Here is a 24,974-nt window from a genome sequence, read left to right on the forward strand (position 1 = left end):
AAAATCTCACCCTTGACCTCATGATGGGATTATACTTGATATGTTGTGCAAAAGCAGGAAGTATAGTTCCAATGGTACCAAAATATCCAAAATGAATAAGTTTGGCCCTCAAAAATCGGATGAGATAAAACTGACATGGTTACACCTTCATGTTTCTGGAATTCTAAAATGCCTTAATATGACCCTTTAAACCAAAATCCAGTCCCTAAGAAACCAACAAACTTGAAATAAACTCGAAAAAAAAAAAAAATCCCAAGCACAGAAGTTATGGTATTTCTACTAGTTGAAGAATATGAAAAAAGAGATTTGATTTTTTCTTCCATGGTTTTTTCCTTGCTTAAATGACTTAATCAAACATATTCCTCTACGTGGCAAAGCACACATATTTTTAAAGTCCTACATGAGGTCAAGTGGTTGGTTGCAAGGATTTTATCTAGAGTTGCAGTCTACATGAAAAACAAGACCTGGTGTATCCTGTAGAGCTGTAAATGGATTGGGTGTGGACAGGGACAGGGTAGACATGGTCCCAACCTGATAAGAAAATACACAGGCCCATTGCCAACCTAGAACCTATAGGATCCACAAATGGTAGACCCAGAACTGACCCTATTCTTAGTCGCATTTATTGAGTCTGATCAGATAAGACCTAATTATACTTGACAAGCCTTTAGCTTGGTAATTTAACAATGAATCTGCAAAACCTCTAACTCTGTCTTCTAAAAATATCTTATTTATCCCCTTTAAAATGATAGTTTTAGATATCTTATATGTGTGTTCATGATCAGATTGGGCCTTAATTGGGTTGGAACAGGTAAAACCAATGTCAGCCTTATTATAATTGGGACTCAAAATGCACAGACCCGGGGTCTGGTTGGGTTGGGTTTGTCTGTTTGTCCCAGAACATTGATAGCTTAGGGTCCTGTGCTAGGACAAAAGTAAGGGATCATAGGATTTGGCTGTAAGAGCACCACTTCTGTAGGCTTTCCAGAACCTGGAGTCCTTTTTCTCCCAATAATTGACACGCTTTCTAAGATGGGGACTTCACACCAACTCCAGACGGACCAGACCACATTACCACCAACTATCTCATTGCCTCACGAGTCGTAAACTGTTGCATTTCTTTCTGCGGTCAAGGAAAAAGTACTTGAATCCGTACACACTTTTTTTTATTAAGGTTTTATAGTTGGTCCTCTTTCTCCTGCAAAAATCACATGGGAAACCAGTTTTAGATTTTGGTGGCAAGCATTTCTATGTTGGATTGTCCAACATTTCAAAATGATAGGGTAGATAGATTTATTGTGTGCATATGTGAGAGAGAGAGGAAGGGAGGGAGAAATTTCATTATCTGTAGTTGATTTTCATAGCTGAAACACTCATTTACTAGTGTGGGCTGTGCAGTAATATAGTTCACACTAGGGGTCAGTTTCAAAGTGAATAAAAATCAAGATATCTTCTTGGGAGGCAATAGGATTGTGGATGATAAGACTACCCTACTTTCAAGGCAATGTGCCCATGGAAAGTCACCCTTGCCTGAACACCTTGTGTCATATTATATAGAATGGGCAGCCAAGTGCACGGGGCAGATGTAAGCAGCCTTACCCTTGCACATACAGAAAGGCTGTTTCCAAGATTTGAACCCTGGTCACCCAGGTCGCAATGGAGAAACCAACCAAGGTTCAAAGTATCGGAAAGGTAATTTTAAGAGACGTACCGAGATACACTTTGGAAACGCATAGATACGGATGAAAAATCAAGATATGCATGAATACACTAGAAAATCCAAAATAAAATCCTTAAAAATATGAACAACAATAAAAATGAGTTTTATGTGATTATAACTAATTTATTTAAACATAAAAACCATTCTTTAATGATTTATATAAAGTATCGAGATATAATTAGTTATCGTTGAAAAATAATAGAAGAACTAAAATGTATATGTGTGTATATATACTAATATTTATTAGTTAATATTATTTTAAGTTATTTATTAGTTAATATTTATTATATATAGATTTAGATAATATTTATTATGTATACAAGTTAATATATACCTTAATTTTTAATAAATAAATATAATTTGTATTCATCTTATTATTATATAAATATTAATAACCAAATTTTAGCATTTGTTGGGAAACATCCACCAAGGCAAGAAAGATTACTTTAAGTATAAAAAACATGTTTTAACAAGCAATTAAGGTCGGCATAATGGTTAGTTAATTATTGTTGTAAGAAAATGACTTGGGTTTGAAACTTGTTACCTTCGGTTTGTGCTTTTTAACAAGTTATTTGACTTAAATAACATTTAGTGACATATTAATTGTCGTAACTAAAGGTAACTCAAATGAACATTTAATTAAATAATATTAGCCTTTAGTGACGTCTCAAACTTTAAGGCTTAATTAAAATTGATATTAATGAGAGAGAGAAGAGATAAATTAAATTTAAATTTAAAAAGGAGAGGGAAATTAAATTCGGCTAATACATAGTGCGTATCAGACCATTTCGAGTTGTATCGGCCGATGCATACCCGAAACAGTCCGATATGAGGTCGATACAGACGAAAAAATATGAAACCATCTAACTATACATGTTCCGTGTATCGGAACTCTTCCGAAACGATACATATCGGTCGATACGATGCGAAATTTAAAACCTTGCTGTTGCGCCAAGGCTCACCCTCATATATATATTTGTGTGTGTGTGTGTGTGTGGTTGCGGTATTACAATAGACATTTTTATACCGAACTGTTAATTTTTTTTGTGGGTTATAATATTTTCATAATTCATATACTAGTTTCTTATTATTTTCTTATTTGTTTGTATTCGATTTACACACAACTTGAGTTCACCATTTAATAAAATTTGAACAGGCATGGACTGATGGTCTGGGCAAAATGCTGTGTAAATTCTTTTAGTCAGGTACCCCTTGCACCCCAAGTCTTGAACCCTTTAAGACTTCAAAACCTGAACTGGTAAACAGGAAAAAAACTTATAAAACTATCCTTTCTAGTTTTTTTCACACATCTATCTCAGCATACACAGCTCATGGACTAGTGGCAAGCAAATGTGAGAGCAAAAAAATGATGATCGCTGGTTGATAAGTGTAGAGATGTGGGCCCCACAGCTGTGGTCTGACTCTGTCCGTAGGGTAGAATGTATCTAGTCATAGCTGATGGTCAATCTGTTATTCTGTTATTCTAGTTGTTATTTACTTTTCAGTTTTATATTGTTGTGTTATGATGTAAACACCAAGGGCAGATGTGTCCTTTCATGTAACTAGCATAACATATAAATATTAAATTGAAGTGGCGGCGGCAGAACATTGAGATTCTGTTATTCTACTGCTCTCTCACTACTCTTTCCCTTCTTTCCTCTATACTTTCTCTTCTTTTCAAACCTAAAATTTAGTAGTGCTCAAGACTGATAGCAGTCTTGAACATCTACAATAAGAAACCTAGGGAATTATCTTCAGATTTATTTTTCTGTTTTAAAAAATCCTTCTCCTAGGCGGGCCCCTATGTGACCAAGTGCTCTCCTGTTGTCTAGCTTCACCTCAGTGCCTTGACAACTATGAAGACTACATTCCTAGCAGTTTGCAGTTTCACCTTTTTAACCGTAACACTTTCCAATTAATCATTCCACTATCATTGTATTTAAGGGTGCAATTGAATCAAGCTTTAACAGTTCAGGCTCCTGGTCAACTGGGCTTGATTTGAGTTTAATGCTAATTGGGTTCAAATCTCAGGGCCAGTTCGATTAGTTATTCGAACAATTTTGACCAACAACATTTTCAACTTGAAAGATCACACTGAAGTTCAGATTGGCTCAACTCAATTTAATTGCACCCCTAGTTGTATTTTTATGTGCTCTATAAGGTGGTGGAAAAATTGAACCAACTCCAAAGAAATTTAAATTTGTTGAAGTGGTATGAAAAACCACAACTTGATAAATTGGAAGCATCAAACAACATGGTTAATTAAAAATGAGAATAATTAAGGAGAGAAATAGTGTCTTTGTTACATAACCAAGTGTTGTATTTTAGTCATATTGGTATAAGTGCCAATGCCATTTTTATTGCAGTGGTCTGACTAGAAGTGGCATAGCTCCTTGTATTTTGAATGTAGGTCATACTGACATAGCTTCATTTTTCACCTGGTGAAGGTGCCTTTGTGCAAGCAATGTTCTAACGATACAGACTGATACGCCGGATGGGGCATATCGGTCTGTAAGGCCTGTCTACCCCCTGAAATAGGTCAACCCCAAAACACTTTGTATTCCGTATATCGGTGGGTCACCAGTACAATACGTATCGGCTGATACGTTGTGAAATTTTGATCCTTGTGTGAAAGGAAGACAAATTCTTTGTAATTGCTAGTGAATGCTTGGACTCAATGGTTCGGACATGTAATGTCTGGGGTATTGGGAGGGGTGGATGGGATATTGACATAACCTTTGGCCCAGTTTGAACAAAGTGGTTGCTTGCAGACTTGAACCCATGTTACAACACTTGCCAGCCAAAATTTTACAATTACATCAAACAATGGATTTTTATGATAGTTGGTTATTTTTGCACCCAAAGCTGTTGAAAATAGCTTCACAATGGGGATTAACTTCCAAACATGCCATTACTCTTACGTGTGGATGATGACTGATAATGCCTGAGAGAAACACTGGAATGTAACTCTTCTTGTATGCTCACATTTGCTTGCTATTTGGAGTTTATTACATTTAAGTGGAATTTTTATTGGAGTTTACTTCATCTCTTCAAGAGCAACAGGGGTTTCCTTAGTTCATAATCATGCCACTAGTCCATGAGCTGTGTATGCTGAGATGGATGAGTGAAAAATCTAGAAAGGATAGGATCAGAAATAAAGTCATTTGAAGGGACCTCGGAGTAGCTCCAATAGGTGATAAAATGAGAGAAAGTAGATTAAAATGGTTAGGTAGGGGTGATCATGGGCTGGGCCTGGGCCAGGTGTAGCACCAATGATAAGGGCTTTAACCTTGGCCTGAGCCTGGCTCACACCCTAGGCCTAGATTGCAAGCCCAAGCCCTACCCTACACAGGCCCAGGCTGGGCTTACAGGCTTTCCAGGCCTAATGAGAAATGAGTTTGGGCTTATGACATTCAATAATAAAAATTTAATGTATTTAAAAAATTTTAATTAAATAACATGTAATACATGCAAAAAATATGGCACGAGCCCAAGTTAAATAGGGCTTAGCCAAGCTTTGGGCCTACAAACAAGAAAAAGGCATGGGCTTCATTTAATTCCTAGAGTCGGTTTGGCTTGTCCTACTTATCCTTTTATAGATGAAGTCAAGGTCTTCATTCCCATTATTGAGCAATGTGGGACTTGGAGCAACACTAATTAGTGAATGCTACCATTGAATGTTTTTCCAAGTCCCACATTGCTTAGGCAATGAGAATGAAGGCCTTGCCTAAGAGGGCAATCCACATATTTAAGTTGGTTCAAGTGTTAACGATGTGTTGACATGTGTCGATTTATTAGTATTAATATTTATTTATTATTTATATTTATATGTTAAAACTTAATTTTATATTTTATATAAATTAATAAACATTTAATATAAAATAAAATATATTATATTATATTGCAGGTCAAGCTTGGGCCGGGTCGGGTTTCCGTGCAGGGCCAAGAATGATAACCCCTATGGTTTGGTCACATGCATAGAAGACCAACATCACCCATAAGAAGTGAGTTATTGCAAGCTGAAGGGGGGGCTAGAAGGGCTAGGGGTAGACCAAAAAGGACATGGGTAGAAGTAGTAAGAAATGATTTAAGTGCCAATAATTTAACGATGATATGGAATTAAACAAAACGGAATGGCAAAATAGGATACATGTACCCCATATAGTTGAGATAAGGCTTGGTTAGCGATCATAATGGTGCTAATGACACTATTTCATGAGTGTTCTGTCTCTCTCTTTTTCACACTCACTTGGATGGTAGAGTGAATTGAAAAGTTGGAATCAGATTTATTCTGTGTGTGATCTCACAAGGAGACATCATCTTTGGTGCAGAGTTATTGTTTGGTGCATAGTGTTAGCATTGGTGTCAGTATGGCTTAAATAAGACGTTTTAATATTTTTTTCCTGTCAAAATATGAACCAATTTAAGTGCATTAATCTGATTATCTGATGTCTCCTTAATAAAACTCATGTGGAGCACAGAAAGGTTAACAAGTTGAATATTTGGAAAGTGAAATTTGACTTTTTAGTGGAATGGTCCTTCTAGTACGCCTTTATTTCTTTGAGAGGAAGAAAACAAAATCTTAAGTTGAAGGCAAGCTTTTTTGCTGTAGTACAAGTAATTGAAGGGAGACATGTAACCATTCCCAATATTTCTCTTTTCAAATTTCTAAACCCATGTTGCTCCATTTTATCGGTGATGTTTTGCTCTTCTAGGCAATGTTATTGGAGACCTTAAGCATAATCGGTCTAGCTGTAGTGAAAGCACTTGTCAGAACACTTCTAGCACTTATTGTAACAAGCTGGTGATGCTTCAAACTGAATTTAGGGAAGAAAAAACTGTTTCAGCAGTTGGATATCCAATAAGGTGTTGAAATTTCACTTCCAGCTTTTGTTTTAATTTCCTTTTTTCTTTTTACTATTATGTAGTTTAATATTGGTATGACTGTATCCCTCTGCTGTGATTTCTCCAGTTGACTTTTGCAACATTTGCCACTTAAGTATTTGGTGCTCATGTTGCATGCCAAGGTAATACTCCATGTTATTTCCAAACCTCTCAGAGCACATTCAAAACTGACAAGCAATGGCATTTGCAAAGAGGCATGGGATGCCTTGTAGAATTGCCATTTTCTATTTCTTGGTACCTTTGGAAAGCTAGAAAGAGTCAAGGTTTTGAAAAGATACTTCATTTGGCTGGCTCACATAAAAGCTATATTTTCTCAAATGGACCTTTATACAGGGAATTTAGGTGGGTTAGTTTCAGTTTAGCCATAGCGTGGTGTGATGGAAATATCTCGGTTCTCGGGATGATAATCTTGAGAGCATTTGTTCAAGTCTGAGAGCAGCCATTTTGTGCAAAAATGCCAAAGTGTCACGGGGGTAATTCTACAGCGGAAGAAACCCGTGCAGCGTCCTGGCCAAGGCAGGCCAGGACAAGCCTTTGTGCGCTTAGAGGCTAGGAGTTGCCCGCTGGGATGGCTCCACCAAAGTCAGTAGCACTGGATCATGACCTCAAGTCCAATGGCCGGGGCACTCTTCTGGCTCAGACCGGTCCATGGGAGGCGCCGCTTACGTGCTAAAGGGGGACAACCATCATGGAAGGCGACCATGCGCCGATGAGGTGACTTGGCACCGATGTGTAGGGTCTCCTGTATGCCGATGATGACAGGCACCTGTGTGCCATGATGATAGGCAACCACTTGGGCCGGAACCCACCCGTGCGCTAGGGGCAACGGGATAGCTCAATCAGCTTGGGCAAGGGGCTGGCGAGGTGTAGGGACATGCTGGAGCCAGGCCCGCGTGCCAAGCCTCCCTTGAGTGTCGGCAGCGCAGTGCCGGTCCAACACTGTCCCCATGAGCTAGTGTGCGCCCATGAGGAACCCTGGTAGCCATGCTAGCCGTTAACCAGGGCTGCCCCGCAAGGGGATGATGGTCTAGGAGTGCCAAGGTTAGGCACCCAAGGAGGTCGACCACCCCTCCTCAAGGAGTACGTTAAGCTTTCGGTGGTCTGCCTGAAGATGACATCAGTTCTCCCAAAAGTCTTACAGGCGAAAATGACGGGCATGTCCCTAACGTAAGCCTGCCAAGCGTAGGCAAGGCTAAGCCTGCTTTGAACCGTAACAAAAGGCTAGGTCCATATCCATTACTGCTATGTTATACAAAACATGGCAGTAACTAGTTCTGTCATTTTTCTGTCATTTCTTTTAAAATTTGATTGTTGTGGTTGCAATCAAATTGCTTATCCCACTTGGCAAATTTTAGAAATGATATTATAACTGATCAACATGGTGCTCACAAACCTATATCCATTTTGATGGGCAGCAATTGCAAGCTAACATTTATGGTTGGTATGCAGTCATGATCTGTATGTCCTATTGGGAGTTGACAATTACTGTTTTTTATTTTTATTTTTGATATATAAAAAGAAAATAAGTGGGTACTGTTACAAAGTTTGAGCTTGCATGCTCATTTCTTCCACCTATACCTGCCTGTAACAAGGTAAACAACTGATTCTTATCTGTCCCATGTTTCAATATATGGGGTTCAGAATCCTTGCAACTCTGAGGACAGCCTATTATTTGATAATCTGGATCTATGACCTGATCTGTGGTCTTTGAAAAATGTGTGAAGTTGGCAGCCTGGTTTTTCTGGCTGTCAATCTCCTGGGTCTTAAACGTGTTCAGGTTTTTCTGGTTGATCCTCAGATTTGATTTTTTCTATTTAAATTCATCTTAGCCACCAATTGTGAACTGACACAAGAGTATATCATTTTCTCTTCTATTTGACTGTTTCCAAGTATAAAAGAAAAAGAAAATTACTGTAAGCTGAAATTGCCTCTGATATCTGCAGGTAGTGAAGATTCGATTGCAGCAACAGAAAGGACTAAGTCCTGAGCTTTTAAGATACAAGGGTCCTGTACATTGTGCTCGCATGATAGTCCGTGAGGAAGGACTTCTTGGGCTCTGGGCAGGGGCAGCACCAACTGTTATGCGCAATGGGACAAACCAGGCTGCCATGTTCACAGCCAAGAATGCATTTGATGTTATCCTGTGGAAGAAACATGAAGAAGATGGTAAGGTCCTTCAACCATGGCAGTCTATGATATCAGGTTTCCTGGCAGGGACTGCAGGTCCTGTATGCACAGGCCCCTTTGATGTTGTGAAGACAAGGTTGATGGCTCAGAGCCGATCTGGGGGTGATCTGAAGTACAAGGGCATGTTTCATGCCATCAGAACCATATTTGCGGAGGAGGGATTGCGTGCTTTGTGGAAAGGTCTGCTGCCTAGGCTCATGAGGATCCCCCCTGGCCAGGCCATCATGTGGGCTGTGGCTGACCAAGTGACCGGCCTGTACGAGAGGAGGCATATACATAATGCAACGTTGTAGGTACGTCACTATATTTCTTTGCTTGCCTCTAGTCTTAATTGAATTGCAAGCTTAAAGCCATGTATCCATTGCTTAGTTCCTCTTCAGTATCCGTTCGTTTCCTTTTAAATCGTTTTGGATCCTTTGATTCTTGATTTTAATTTTTGAAATTCTCAATGAAGTTTTCTAGTGCAAATGCGTTTCTCAATAAGTTTTAACCGTATAGTTATGATGTAGAGTTGGTACCGTGAAGCTTCCAACGCAAAGTGAGGAACTAATCAATATCCTACACTTAGGCGGAAGAAAGAAATCATTGATTTGACCCCCTCTGTATTATCATAGGTTCTATAAAAATTTATGAAGGGAAGGAATCAGTAAAAACCCTTTACTTTTTCCTAGGTTAAAAATGCAACTTGGACAAAAGATTTGGAATATTGTCATACTTTATATACGCCTCCCAAATGTTGGTAGCTAGGGGTGTTCATTGTTTGGTTCAAACCGCAACTGAACCAAATCAAATCAAATTTGTGGTTTGGTTCGGTTTGTACCTGAAAACAGTTTGGTTCGGTTTCATATTTTGTTAAATTGTGATTTGTTGTTTTGGTTTGCTTTTTTGGATTTTATAAACCATATGTATAAATATTATGTATATAACATAATATATCCAAATCAAATGTATAAAATTATAAATATATAATAAACTCTTATATTTTATAATAAAATAATAAATAAAATTTTTAATTTTAATATTTAGGGGTGCTATTTGCCTGTTTAGGTTTTCTAATCGGGTTAAGCACAATAAAATAAAAGAATGGTCTAAAGTTCTCCAAACCATATTAGAAACCACATCAAATTGTAATAAAACAGTTTGATCTGGTTTGATTTTCATGTCAACCCGGTTTTGTTTGGTTTAGAAATTTCTCAAATCATAATTTATTGGTTTGGTCTGATATATTTAAACCACACTGAACCAGACTGTGAACACCCCTGTTTGTAGGTGGGGGATCTACCTAGAGTTGTAAAGTGGGTTGGATTGCCTATGAGACAGGCTATGCTGTCCAGACACTGTAGCAAGTGATCCATGCCAGGCCCCACCTGAACCCCTGTCATGCTGGGCTAGGAATTTTGTGATGCACGGGTTGGCACCGTATGATGCACAAGCTTTGTTAAACAAAACCTAAATTAAATGAAGTTTATGACATTTTAAATTGAACAAAACCAAACTAATTCCAACCCACCACCTATTACTCACCCAGTGACATCTTAAAAGTTCTAATTGTGCCATGCATCGGAATTATGGTTGATGTGAGCGGATTTGGCCCTCGTATGACATTGTGACACATGGTACCTCAGAACATCTAGGTGATACCCGGAACCACTTTGGCAACAACTTACCTTAGCCAAGTTGATGGTGTCCCACCACAGGCGTGACGTGACCCTGGCGGGACCTGGCAGCCTGGCATAGGCACAAGCTGACTGCCTAGCCCAAGCGTCGACCTGGTGACCTGCGAGACGTGGTCACTGACAAATTCGACATGCATATCCTAACACTCCCACGATTTTTGGAAGTTGGCCCATGTGCCGAACAATCCAAAGGGTGGTCAACATGCATGGCGGTTACCTCCAGGAATCCCGAACCACTTAGACGACCTTGTAGAAATCTCGGATATGGTGCGTGAAGTCCACGCCAAACAATGCCTATATAAAGGCACCAACCCCACGCCAAACAAAATCTCAGATTTTGTGAATTTTAGCTCGCAGTCTACTATGAGAGTACTGACTCAAGAAGCCCACGCCAAACAATGCCTATATAAAGGCACCAACCCCATGCCAAACAAAATCTCAGATTTTGTGATTTTTAGCTCACGGTCTACTATGAGAGTACTGACTTAAGCATCGGAGCGACCTCGCCAAGTTAGCCACCTCGGGTCCTCTGACATTTGGTTCCTTGCAGGTCTCTAAAGAGCAATGAAGCTCATCAATTCAGCTCTCCACCAGACATTTCGACACCTAGGCAGCTTGGCACCTCACAGGCAACTCGCCACTTGCTCAGCCCGACACCTCATAGGTAGCTCGCCACTTGCTCAACCCGGCACCTCACAGGCAGCTCGCCACTTGCCCTGGTCAGCCCGGCACCTCACAGGCAGCTCGCCACTTGGTCAGCTCGGCACCTCATAGGCAGCTCGACACTATAGTCAGCTCGCGACCTAGCCTGCCCAGCTTGACTCAACTCTACAGCCAAAGTTCTCCAATTCTGCCTGAGTCATCGGCCACTTGGAAGCAGGCCAAATGACAAGGTTCTTAGCCCAAAAAGTTGGCCATCACCCAAAAATCGATTCATCAATTGGTATCGTCTGTGGGAAACGCTACAAAAAGGTAAGTTCTCATCCTCCGAAACGCTAAGTCCTCTTCTTCCAGAAAGCTAAGTTCTATTTAAAGCTCTCACTTTTTAGTTTCCATTTTTTATGAACTCAAAGAATATGCAGGAAGTTGATGGCCAACAGACTAAGCAGCTCTACCAACTTTATTTCAACTCAGATAAAGCCTCATCAGTCCTCTTTGCGAGGTACCATATACAAAGATGAGCTCTTTGTGGCTTCTGCGGGAGTTGGCGGCCAACCGACTGTGTGAATGCCTTTGCCGGTCGAGCCTTCCAAGGCTCCCATGCGAGCTGGTGACCTAAAGTCAGTAGTGTTGCCCCCGTAGGTTGACCTCCTAGTAGCTTCTTCTAGGAGTGGGTAGCCAACGTCACTAACGAAGCTGATGCAACATAGTCATAGCCGACGTCACTAACGACCTGGCGGTCTAGCAAAAGCCCGACTTGGCAACCTGGCTCAGGCGCGAACGGGCGAGCTGAAAAAAGACATTGACACCACATAAGTCCCAGTCGCCTCCTCGGCATGGGAAAAATCAAAGATCAAGGAGAGTGGACTACGAGTCGCTCCTAGAGCTTAAAGGCCAAAATATCGAACTAGCGAAGACCTCCTCACCATATAAGACCTAGTCGCCTCTTCGGCATGGGCAAAATCAAGGAGCGGACTGCGAGTCGCTCACAGAGCCTAAGGAATTGCATTGACGCTTACGAGCTCATCAAATTATTCATTCTGGGCCAAAAGGAGAAATCTACTCCCTTTGCCAAGTTACTTTCAACTCGGGAGTGCTGGGGGGGCAAATGATGAGGGTGGTTTTGGCCCTCCTATGACATTGTGACACATGGCACCTCAGAACAAATAGGTGACACCCGGAACCACTTTGGCAACAACCTGCCTTAGCCAAGTTGATGGTGTCCCACCACAGGTGCTGCCCGGCACAAGCGCGGCCCGGCACAGGAGCGGCATGGCACTGGCGTAACCTGGCGACCTGCAAGACGTGCTCACCGACAAATTTGGCATGCATATCCTAACACTCCTACAATTTTTGGAAGTTGGCCCACGTGCCAAACGATCCGAAGAGTGGTCAACGTGCATGGCGGTTACTTCCACGAATCTCGAACCACTTAGACGATTTCGTAGAAATCTCGGATATGGTGCGTAAAGCCACGCCAAACAATGCCTATATAAAGGCACCAACCCCAATGGTAGGCAGGGAAGCAAGTAAGCAAGTTATAGCTCTCAGACTTTGTGATTTTTAGCTCGCAGTTTACTATGAGAGTACTGACTTAAGCGTTGGAGCGACCTCGCCGGGTTAGCCACATCGGGTCCTCTGACATTTGGTTCCTTGCAGGTCTCTAAAGAGCCACGAAATTCATCAATTCAGCTCGCCACCAAGCTACTCGACACCTACTCGGTCCGGCACCTCACAGATAACTCGGCACTTGGTCAGCCCAGCAACTCGCCACTTGCTCAGCCCGACACCTCACAGGTAGCTCGCCACCTAGCTTGCCCAGCTTGACTCAGCTCAACAACCAAAGTTCTTCACTTTTTTCTAAGTCATCGGCCACTTGACGAGGTAGTTAGCCCAAAAAGTTAATCAATCTACATGTCCCAATGCTCTCCACTTGAATCTGAAGCTTTGGCTAAGAAGGTCGGTCTTTTGACTGCCCTCTTTGGCCAAGAAGGATTGAGGCGTCTGTTGTCTCCGTGGAAAACTTCTCTTGAAAAATCTCCTCCCTTATACACCCATATGATATGAAAAAACCTCGATCGTGACAATTTTAGTTAGCTACTTTTTCTTGGTAAAACAATTAATCAGCTACTTTATATGCATAATTTTTATTCAAAAACACTATATCACATGGGACATCTCAAAGTACAAAGCAACCAGAAGGTTAATAATTAGAACTTGTTTTAGGTTATTACACAAAAATAAATGGCCGAGTACATGTAGCAAGTGGAATGTAAAAGTTGACTACTAATAGCAGAATTTTTTTAAGAGTACTATCAAGTTTATAGGAAGCATGTAGCAAGTGGAAATGGCTGCAAACTGATCTCTGGTCACCGGCGGCCAATCATATGCCGGTAAGGATACCAGAAACCGATGATAGCATAAAAAAGAGGAAGAATTCAAAACTATAGTCCCTGGATACAGTGTTATGGTTGGATACAAAGGGCAATCCAATCAAAACAAAAATAACTGCAAATCATCTGGGTGCTTCGTGGGCAGTCTAGGTATCTTTCATTACGTCTGTATCTACTCTGGTAGCTTCACTTGACAATGGCATGCCTGTTAGCCAAAAAATGACAATGGTATAAGGAATCTCTATGAATGATTATTCCAAAGAGAAAAAAAAAGAAGAATTTATCTGAAATCTCCAACTTCTTGGTTCTTGCACATATAATTCATTCACTCGGGATCCCCTGCCTACAAACCCTTCCCATAGATAAGGCACTACAACCATTCTATGGGAACATCTCCCCATGAATGACGGGAGATATTCAATGCGTGGCTGTAGCATCCATTGCATATAACACCAACAGAAAAAACTATCCCAGCATGTTCCAATGTGCACATCTCATGCATGATGGATCTCAGCCTTATGGTGAGATGTGCGGACACATGTCATGTTAGAACGTGTTGGGATGGTTTTTTTGTTTGAAGGAAGCCCGGCTCCAATCAAATTTGTTTCAAGAGATTTCAACTGAAGCAAATAATGTAAGCATGCAAATTTGTTTCCGTTGTCATACAAATACACGGTGAACCACACATCTAGACCATTGTCATTCCATGTGGATCGATCAATGACTACAGGTAGATATAGAGGTGGTGCAATGTGGGTTGGGCCGTGCTGAGCTGTGGGTGGCACAATTCCAAGTGGATCAATCAATCCCCTTTTCTTGCTTCCTCCTTAACTCTCTCTCTCTCTCTCTCCATTACTCGTTACTCCTTCCCAGCCCTCTCATCAAGTCATCAGGTCTCTTAGCCTCTCCTATTGGGCCCAAGGTTTAAAGTATCGATACATATCAGCCTGTATTGGCCGATATATATCATATCGAGAACTTCCTGATACACTCCTACAGAGGATATATTGGGGTTTACCGGTTCAAGGGATGGATGGACCCTTAAACTGGTCCCTCTGAACCGGATTCGAAAAAAACTAAAAAAACTACTGATATACCTCTACCAACATATAACCTTGATTGGGCCACATCATCCTTGTTTAAAATGTGATTTACAGGGAACCCAGTTATGATATACAAGAGAATGGCCAAAAGAAAAGTAAAACAAAGGACAATTCCTTTTCACTTTTTAAATTCTGGTTCAAAATCAAGTTCAATGTTTAAATTTGATTTAGCTGGCTCGCAATGATTTTCTATCCAACAATGTATTGCGCTCTTGTGAGTGGGTTTTGAATCAGGTTTTCTCAAATTGCTTTTCCAAGCTGAGTGCTGTCTCCTGAGTCAGGTAATAAATCTAGATCCATGTGTAAGGCAAGTGAGGCTCCAAGGCACTTAATCATTCAATGTGATGTAGGTATTGTTAATGATGTGCATGGAACATTTGGCTTTGCATTTAATAATGATAAATTTGTCGTGGCTGCAGGTGGCTTTTTGTGTATGGTTAAACGAATCCAAATTTGCTCCTCACAGAACACGTCTTACACAAACCTCATACCACTTTCAGCTGTACATTGAGAACATCTTCTATACTTGATTTTGTCATTCATGCAAAGATGTTCTCAATTCATGGCTGCAATATGCTCGAAGTTGGCATGAGGTGTGGCCTATGAGGAGCAAATTCAACACTCTCCTTTGTTAGAAGCAAGATTGGAAGTTGTTAGCATTGAAGTCAGATTCGCGTAATTGTTGTCTTTGCTAGTGGGAATGGTCATTTGCTTCCTTGGTGTTGTGTAACTCGGCTACATCTGATTAAGTCTGTTATTTCTTTCTTTGGTTTTGTTTCCTTTGGTTGTAGCTGTGAACAGGGTTGTTCACTTGATTGTCAAAGGGCTAAGCTTTAGTCAAATTCTGAAGTTTGGTGGGATATAACACCGGAATGACTGGAAAATATTGTAATTTTTTGGTAAAAACTTCAAAGTGAAGGTTAAAAAAAAGGAAAGCAATAACGACTCCAAATCTCTTGCCCACGATAAGTCTGCTCACATCTATCCACAACACACTACCCTGTGCATTGGGAACATCTCCCCATGCATAAATACTATGTAGGAGTTATTATTGGTAAAATAGATTTATTATTGGTAGACATGGGGAGAGTTATTGTTGGTAAAATAGATTTATAGAAACTTGGAGGAGAAGTGCTTTGAGGCATGTCTATCTGAAGACGTTATCTTTAGAACATTATTTGCCTCCACTTAGTTTTATTGAGTTTGTTATTGAGTTACAAGCAAATTTGTTCCCAAGTTATAACAGAGCCTTGGGCGAGAATCTACAACCAACAAAGTTGAAAAGTCATTTGAATAAACATTTTGTGAGACAGTAGCATATTGAACTAAGAGAGACGAGTGATTTTTTGAAAACTTGTGTTCAATTACTTGATTCATACTCCTTAAATAGTTTTTGAGGAGTCATAGAGTAGAGAAAGTGATCGTTGAAATCATCAACGGTTAGCCTCTTATCAAAAGTTAAAGCCGTCATAGGCGGACTATGTGGGTGCGAGCAAAGTGCGCCTCTAAAGCGCCTCATTGTATCGCATACGCGCATTGCACTATAGCAAGCCTCCATACTCTACTCTTATATTTCTTAGGAGTGTAAATAAGCTCTTATTTAAAATTTTAAAAACAAGTTTAATAATTTTTCAATGTGGGACAAATTGAAAACTGATTTTAATAAGAGAAAACACTATTTTCCAATATATGTGTGCAGGTGTGTTTCTTCATGTAATTGATAAATCAAACCCCATTAGATTTGATCTCTAATGAGATTAAAATCCAACAGTTATTGTGGAGAGGAGATCCACACTCAGCAATAACAAGAAAATAAAAGATCTTGAATTTTGTTTTTTTGGGTAAATTACAAAGACCCTCAATAGTATGAGGTCATTGACAATTACCCCCTAAGCTTTTATTTGTAATGAAGACCCACATGAACTTTTCTTTGCGATAATTACTTCCTGGCCGTTAAATTAAATGATGAAATGCATTAAATTATCAAAATACCTACCTGATTTATTTTCTTTTCCTCCCGTTAGTTGAAATATTAAAGAATAAAACCCTCAAATTACAGGTTGTATTTTTGGCCTTGTCGCATTCTTCTTTTTTCTTATTTTATCAAAAAAATAAGTAAATTAAATTGTAATATCTCTTGTCCTCCTCCCTAATTCAGGAGTCAGGACCCCTTCTATGTCCTCGAAACCCGCATCACCCTTCATCTCCCTCCAACGATCAGTTACGATCTTCATTTTATCGAACTCACTTCTCTGTTATACAACCTACATCAAATTAATTGGAATATTATCAAACCCGCCCTTACCTATCCCATGAACAGTATCGCTATTCTTTGAGAAGGTTATGGTTACAATTTCTTAACGCCACCATGTCAACCTGTTGGATTCATTGATGTTCAGCTTCTAACCCTAATCCAACACAAAACCCAATTGAGAATGACCAGAATGCAACCTATAGGATCGGATTCAAAGGTGGAGAGAGGGGGACCCTAAGGAGCTTGGATCCTTCCTATGTCTCAAAGTTTTCCACTTGTATCATATTAGCGTATGTAGATATTTAGATTTAACTTTTATAATTATTACATATGGTGGGAGGCAACAATCCCTTAGTATACAATATAACCAATGCTAAGGGAAGTATTAGTCATTAGTTAGAAATAATAAGGATAACCTTAGTCAATTTTTAAACAGTATACTTGGTCAATTAACTAAACTATAAGAATAGTTTAAGAATACGAAAAAGACTTCAGGCGGATTCTGATTTGATCTGAAGTTTTCAACTTTATTATAATTTCCATTCTCACCATGATTGACTGGTTTCTCCACTTCCTCATTCCATGGCGTCTCTCCAATATTTACCCCGTCGAGTCGCCTTCCCAGCTTGGTTGAATAAAATATCGTCTGGTACCTTCACAATATCACATTTCATGCTGTGTGAGAGTCTGTCTTGCATGATCTTAGGAGCATACTGCGAGGTTTCAAAATAAAAATATGAACCCAGCCAAACTAAACTTAATCTCGGCTGGATTCGTCGTACTCTATTTGATTTATCAGTATTTGGTCTAGGTGAGATGAGTTCCGGCTGATGGGTCCGGTCCCTGCCGCCCTCATGTTCATCCAAGTGTGTGTGAATTTAACTGAGAGGAAATATGACAAGAAGGCATGATCAGTTGGCAAGTGGAATCATATCTTGAACCTAATTTGGACTCTATAAGCCTGCTTGGGGAACATAATTCTATTAAAAACTGATCCTATATATAGAAAAATATACATTATACTAACTAAAGAATGAAAAGAAAATAAAACATGAATACACAGACACAGCCTTTGGATGCAATGTGGACGTCAGTGTCGCCTATCCACTTGTTTTTTCCTCTCAAGAGACAGACATCTTGTTGGCTTACTGTTGTTTTATCATGGTGAAAGTTAACCTATCAAGACAATTAGTACATGCATGAAAATAAAACGAATTAGTTTGAATATGCAAAAGGCGGAACTGATCTCTCTTTACAGTCATCCTTTCAGTTGTCCATGTCTCAGAGCTCTAAATACAACCCCTCTTCTATGAAGAGAGAAGATGAATTCACCAATCGCTCGAGTCTTATTTTTTTTCCTTTGTGTGTGTCTGTGTTTTTCCTATTTTTGGGTAAATTGGGATTGACTTGAGCTACCATGACTTCGAGTAAGTTGTCATATGTGCGTCCCTTTGAACAAGAAACTACCGAGCCAACTGTTAAACCAACTGGATGATATTTGCAAGCAGGGGTGTCAATTGTACTGGATTTGGTCCAAAGGAAATCCATTACAGATGGGCTAGGTCCGATCCAATATTTCATGATTTCTGAACCATTTTGGACCAGTCCGATTCAATGACTGGACCATCCAATATTGGTTTTAATTTAAATTGATTCCAATTCAAATTTGGCCCATTGACACCTATATTCTTATCTTATATCAATGGACCGGATATTAGTTCGATCCAATCCAAAACAAGTCTAGTGATGCCCTTATATATAAGTAATTTAATTACCACCAGTGTTCCCCCATAAATTAAGTCCAAAGTCAGATATAAATGAGGATTTCCCGGTTAAAAATGAGAGTGCTGACTTGCTCATTTACGAGAGGTTCTACAATATGGTTGGTTTTATTTTTGAAAATAAAAATCACTATTGCATCAGTAAAATACTAAACTACATAATTTGGGTAAGTCTAAACAGAGATTTGTGGTCCAGCCTCCACCATCACCAACCATTGACCGTTCATTAAACTGGTGTTCAACAACATAGTTTTTTTTTTTTTTTGAAATAAAAACAATTGCTACATGAGTAATATATATATATATATATATATATATATATATATATATATATATATATATATATATGTGTGTGTGTATAGAATTTTACAAATCGATTTTGTTCCCAAAAACAAAATCAACAACCATGTTGTTGAACATCCTCTAAAGCTGTATTTGATTTGAAGGAAAAGATTAAAAAAAAGATAAAAAAACCTTTACAAACTTAAACCTTATGGATTTTTCTATATTTTCCTTTCTTTTCTTATCTTTTCCTTCAAATTAAACATAGTCTAAATGTACTGATAGAATTAAATATATATTATGTATGTTCATGTGCCTCATAGATTTTTCCACACGGCTAAAGACAATCTGGTTTGATAGAAATAGAAGCTATAACCACAAGTAGAGGAAAAGGAAGTCTCATGGAGATATTTAATACAGATACGATAGACCCGATACTTTGGTCCTTAGTTTGCACAAGGCAGAAAGAAATCCTCACATGCATGCAGGCTGTTTGGTGCCGAACGTGATGATGACTGCAATATCTGCTCTGGCGCCAACCATGCAATATATAAGGTGGGTTGTAGGGTCGTTGACTGGTGCAGCACTAAGGAATTAAATGTTATTTATCCAATCTTTACTCTTTCCCCCATCCAACGTAATCACAGATCTGAATTTTAGAAAGGGCCCCTCATGTCACTTGAGGGGAGCACATGGTGGGTCATGGATGTTAGTCACTCACGTTCCAATTGGATCAAAATGCAAAAGGCCGGATTAGTCACAAACAAGCCGTGACAGAATTAAGGACGACCCTGTTGTTCTTACCAAGTCTTAAAACTGTTGAATGAATCCAGATCTTTTTTTTTCTCAGTTGCAAAATGGACAGAATCCCTTAGATGTTCAAAGTTTGGATGGTAGGCTCAGATATATGCAAAAGAATGGCTCGATATATATTAAGCAAGGTTCAAAGTATCAACATGTATTGACTTGAATTGAAGTTTTGACTGATTTAGGGAATAGAGGAGACTTAAACCAGCCCTTTTGAATCAGTTGCAAAAAAAAAAAAAAAAAACTTGAAACACTATCAAATCACCCAATACGCCTATATTGACGTATCTATATTTAAATCCTTGATTTTAATTTTAAGCACCATAATTAGCAGGTAGCACTTAATATATATTACATCCTCATGAATTAAAAGTCCGGGTTCAATGGATAATGGGTTTGCACCGATCACGAAAACATGTATTGTGTTTTGGCCTCCAGAAGAAAACGACGTCACCATTGTGGTCACGTGGATTAAAGATGGATGACCGACCAAAGTCCAAAACTGGGTGGCGCTAGCGGCTAGCTTCACCAATCACCACTGATGCTATCATCATTCATCCCCATCCCCAGTTTCAAAAACCGGCTGGCCTTGTGGGCTGTGGGTGTGGTGTGGCCTTTTGTCATCTCCGTCTCGCGCTGTGGGCCTGTGGCGGAGACCTTTCGGCTTAAGTTTCGTGGACACTTGATAACTGACTAAACATGAGAAAGGTGGGGATCGGACCGGGCGATATTAAGAAGGTCATGGTTTGCAATTTGCATGTCCGGAGAGAAATGTGGGTTTCGTTGGTAGGCCCCGACTTGTATGCTTGTTTGATTGTCGGCCGTTGGATTTATATTCGTTGTCTTGCTCTCCTGGGACAACGGCCCGCTCCACCTGGACAAAATCTTTCCATGTGTGTATGGACGTTCGTTCAAACTTCAAAGCTGCCCTTCTTGTTTTAGTGGACATGCATGCGCCACAGAGCTGTGGCGTGGACTCCTTTTTTCACTTTTTTGTGGGACCCACACGCTTGATTAAAATATGTGATCCATGAATCGCGGCCATCTATCTGATCTGGGCCTATAAGCGGAAGAAGGAAGATCCATGATTCCATGGGTTGATATTTATTTTCATCAACCTTCTTGCGTGCCACATACGCCAACGTCACCATGTACTATGTCCCCCCCCCCCCTCTCTTATGGATGGTGTCGTTTTTCGGTTTCATTCACTAACCGCTAAAAAAACCGATACGGTTTACTTGTTCAGTGGAGAAGGAGAACTGACGAAGTATCACTCTATCAGTCTCTTTTCCCTTCCATGTTCGGTTCGGGTTGCTCACAAGAACTTGTTCTAACTTATTCATTTCAGACCTCTCGTTTCGGTACGTAGGGGCCACCGAACAGTCGAACACCAACACCATACCAGATTACCACCATGAAATCACAAAAGATTGTGATGGTAGAATGGATAAACTTTTTGCGGACGTGGCACCACTGAGAGAGTGCTGGGACCCACCGTATCGAAGTACTCAGCTTTTAATTTTGAAGTCCACCTAATCAACTGTTGCTATTTGCTATCCATCTATGATGTAAAAACTTCGCTGTTGGCATTAATGTCATCTTTGGCAGATTATGATTATTCGCTCATCCATATAAAGTGGAAATGGAATTTCTTTGATCGCCCAATTTAATTGGCTATGATGAATCTGAAGGATCTTCCAAGTGGGCCCCAGTTTGATATTTTCTCGTGGAGGACGACTGCACACGTCTCCCACTCCGACTTAGAAAAAAAATAAAAATATAGCAAAATTAAATAAAAGAACCAGAAACAAGCATCGTGTGCTTCGCGACATCCAGGGGAATCAACCAGTTCACTACCAGCCACTACTTATCTGAAAAATTGTTACATTGCATGAACCCATCCCACTCACAACAGAACCATACCTCCCATCAAGGCATGAACCCATCCCACGAATAGCCGCACCCGTTTAGTCGCCGCTCGCCAGCTTGGGCTTCTGGGTTCCCCTGGTTTTTCTTTTCTTTTCTTTCCTTTTTTTTTTTTTTTGTTTGTTAAGTGTTGGATTGTTAATTCATAGTTTTCCCACCGAACAAATACAGATATTCACTAGTTTAAATTAAAATATATAAAAACAATATTTGGCTGTAATTTGTAAACCAAGAAGCATCACGTGGACCGAAGTTGGTCCTAAGCTAGCCGCGCTTCTATCACATGCTTTGGTAGTTTATGGGAAAAGTCGATGCATCAAATGGAGCGACAATCAAGTGGATCATATCATCCGATGCTCCAATGTGACATGTAATCACTGTTTAGAAAGTGCCTCCTTTCCTTGGCTGGGGCGTCACGGCTATTAGCCTAGTATGCCTAGAGCCACAGAACCAAAAAAAATGCCTGCTGGCACCAGATTCTCACCCTCCAAATTCAAATCCTGATTGACCACCCAAATGTTCGTGCATGAAATTCTCATCTCATCTCATCTACTCACTTTCAAGTTTAACGGTGGAGATATGATAAGGATAACTCACCGAAAGCTTGTACGTCACCATCATTCTCAGAAATTTCGTTACGTCAGAAACCGTTTTCTTTGGGGTTATTTTACAACTGAAAGGCGAAAAAGAACCCCCTCCCGTCCCCAACCGGCCAATCAATATAAATACTTTCGCGGTCTCCATTCAAATTCCCAAAGCTCTCTCCTTATATTTCTTAAGTGCTAAGGCGTTCTAAGTTACGGCTTCTCTCTGAAGGTGGTGGTTCTTACTTCTGAGATGGAAAAGCATCGGCTCCGATGGAGTCGTGGGAATTACATAGGGAAAGGTTCATTTGGAATCGTTAGCCTCGCCACCGATGAGTCTGACGGCCGAATTTTCGCGGTGAAATCCGTCGATCCCAATTCGTCTGTCCCTTCTCACCTCGAATCATTAGAGAACGAGATTCGGGTTCTGAAATCACTGTCCTCGCCTTACGTGGTGGAGTACCTCGGTGACGACCTGACGCAGGAGACTGCGTCAACATGGTACCGGAATTTACACATGGAGTATTTGCCCGGAGGTACCGTTGCTGACTTGTCCACGCAATTTGGCGGGAGGGGTACTGATGTGGACGAGCGCATTGTACAGTCCTACACTTGGTGCATCGTCTCTGCTTTGTGGTACGTACACGCCAGGGGCATCGTCCACTGCGACGTCAAGGGTAGGAATGTTCTGGTGGGTTCGACGCCCGGTGTCGCAAGGCTTGCCGATTTTGGGTCCGCCAAGCGAATCTTCGGCGGAGGAGCAAACAACGAGGAGGAAGGGATGATCTTGCCTCGTGGGACGCCACTCTGGATGGCGCCAGAGGTAATCCGACGGGAGCGGCAGGGGCCAGAAGCTGATGTCTGGTCGTTGGGTTGCACGGTAATCGAGATGATCACTGGCAAGCAAGCGTGGCAAGATTGCGGTGGTGCCACTGCAACGATGTGTCGGATCGGTTTCTCCGATGAACTGCCGGATTTTCCAGCTCAATTGTCGGCATTGGGTCGTGATTTCCTCGATAAGTGCCTGAGAAGGGAGCCGAGCGAGAGGTGGACTTGCGAGCAGCTTCTACGACATCCTTTCGTATCGGCAGGTGCTATTACGGAACCATCTCCAAGGTGCGTACTAGATTGGCCTAATTCGGAATTCTACGACGACGAAGAGGAAGAAGAAGAAATTCAAGCCCGTAATGGTTCAAGTTCTCACAATTCCGAAGTTCCTGCTAGGGAAAGGCTTAGGGGATTAACTACTGGTAGGAGGCTGCTTTGGGAGTCCGATGGTTGGGAGGTAGTAAGGCAGCCGGGTTTAGTCTGTGACAGGGGAGAAGGTACGTGTGCTGGCGGAGTGGGAAGAGATGGCACAAGTTCGGAATATTCGAATTTGGTTGGGAATAAAGAGGAAGAGGCAGGGATAAGTTCGGAATCTCGGGATTTTCTTAGTGGCGGAGAAGAAAGTGAAGGGACTTCCCCGGAATTTTTGAATTCTGTTGTTTGTCTCCCTGGTGGTGAGTGGTTGAATTACGTAATAAACTGTAGTGGTAGTGGTGGTGGCAGTGGAGGTGATGACAGAGCTGATTCTGATTGTCAGCATGAGCAAAAGATGGGCTTTTACGGTTTGTGTAAATTGTTATTGTTAATTCATTTAATGAAAACTCAGATTTCATTTATTATTTTTATTCTTGGCTTCAGTTCATCATATACAAAGATGCATGTGAGCACCGTCTCTCTCTCTCTCTCTCTCTCCATCCAGAAATCCAGTTGGGTTGGCTTTCCACCACGTGAAATACAGTCTGTCCCTCTCTTTGAGCCTAAAATCCTAGAAGAGTTCATTTTCAGTTCAGTGGTCAGTCCTGCAACAAAGACAAACAACCCAATATATAATTGCGTCTGTCGTATGGCAGAGAATGGAACGCAAATTAATGAACAACGGACAAGTCTATGTAAGATGTTGAGAAGATAAGCTTAATTAATCGAACAGGGGGGAGGGGTCAGGTGGGGAAATCGGGAAAGGTCTGTCTCTCTGCACCCTGTTGGACAGGCCCCGGCCAAACCAGGGCGAGTGACAGATCATGTTCATGTCAACTGGATCCAAACCTGGGTTGGATCCGAAGGGTTCGTTCATTAATTTACATGGACCTGCTTTGGTTGGCTTGGAAAGTCAGGCTCAAGTTGGACACGTAAGACTGAAGCCCTCCAAGCGCAATTACTTTGATACATTAGCTGGCAAAACCAATTGATAATACGAGAATATGAGCAGCACTTGACCCAAATCACCCTCAATAATTCTTCTGCTTTAACTCTTTAAGTTGTTTCTTGTCCTCCATCTCTTTCGGTTCTACTTTTCCTTTCAAACGAAACAACGAGAAAATTATGAAATAAATTAAGCTTACTTAGTTGATTCAAGTTTGGAACCTATGTAGATTCTCTTTGTGTGGATGGCAACACGAGATTTGACAAATCAGCCATATAGACAAATGATTTTCACACAGGTCTGTTCTGAATTACATGCTGATTGTTTCTAATGGTATGCTTGGTTCGTGGTGGGATAGATAGATAGATATAGAAAGAGAGAGTGAATGGGTGAGAGTGAGAGAAATATGTTTTGGGGGTGTAATGAGATAGACCAACATAAGACCACGATGTTATCACTAGCGATGCAAACAGATCGAATTGAATCTGAATCAGGGTATATTCGAATC

General features: G+C 40.6%; 2 protein-coding genes across 9 annotated transcripts in view; both read left to right on the forward strand.

Annotated features, from left to right (window-relative positions):
* The window catches only part of MSFC1 (Mitochondrial substrate carrier family protein), a 25,699-nt gene extending 10,103 nt beyond the window's left edge, over nt 1–15,596 (forward strand). The window contains exons 2-5 of one of the 8 annotated variants that reach the window (XR_016107382.1): nt 8,569–9,105; nt 11,039–11,460; nt 11,571–12,677; nt 12,808–13,831. Coding sequence is in view for 3 of the 8 variants with exons in the window: in XM_088970519.1 (XP_088826645.1) it covers nt 8,569–9,105 (537 nt within the window). In the remaining 5 variants the exon portion in view is untranslated. The other 7 variants (XR_016107379.1, XR_016107380.1, XR_016107383.1 and 4 more) reach the window with 7 other exon arrangements.
* Nucleotides 15,597–22,384: 6,788 nt separating this feature from the next.
* LOC148868498 (mitogen-activated protein kinase kinase kinase 20-like) lies at nt 22,385–24,250 on the forward strand. The gene has a single exon (XM_088968750.1). It carries the CDS (start codon nt 22,532–22,534, stop codon nt 24,233–24,235), a length of 1,704 nt encoding a protein of 567 aa, XP_088824876.1. The 5' UTR covers nt 22,385–22,531; the 3' UTR covers nt 24,236–24,250.
* Nucleotides 24,251–24,974: the final 724 nt, after the last annotated feature.

The sequence above is a fragment of the Nelumbo lutea genome, chromosome 2, assembly GCF_056320005.1.
Source record: "Nelumbo lutea isolate HS-2025 chromosome 2, American lotus-T2T, whole genome shotgun sequence".
Taxonomy (NCBI): domain Eukaryota; kingdom Viridiplantae; phylum Streptophyta; class Magnoliopsida; order Proteales; family Nelumbonaceae; genus Nelumbo; species Nelumbo lutea.

Bases quoted from the DNA above. Each gene is read 5' to 3' on its own strand.
- LOC148868498 (XM_088968750.1), top strand. From the start codon at position 22,532: ATGGAAAAGCATCGGCTCCGATGGAGTCGTGGGAATTACATAGGGAAA.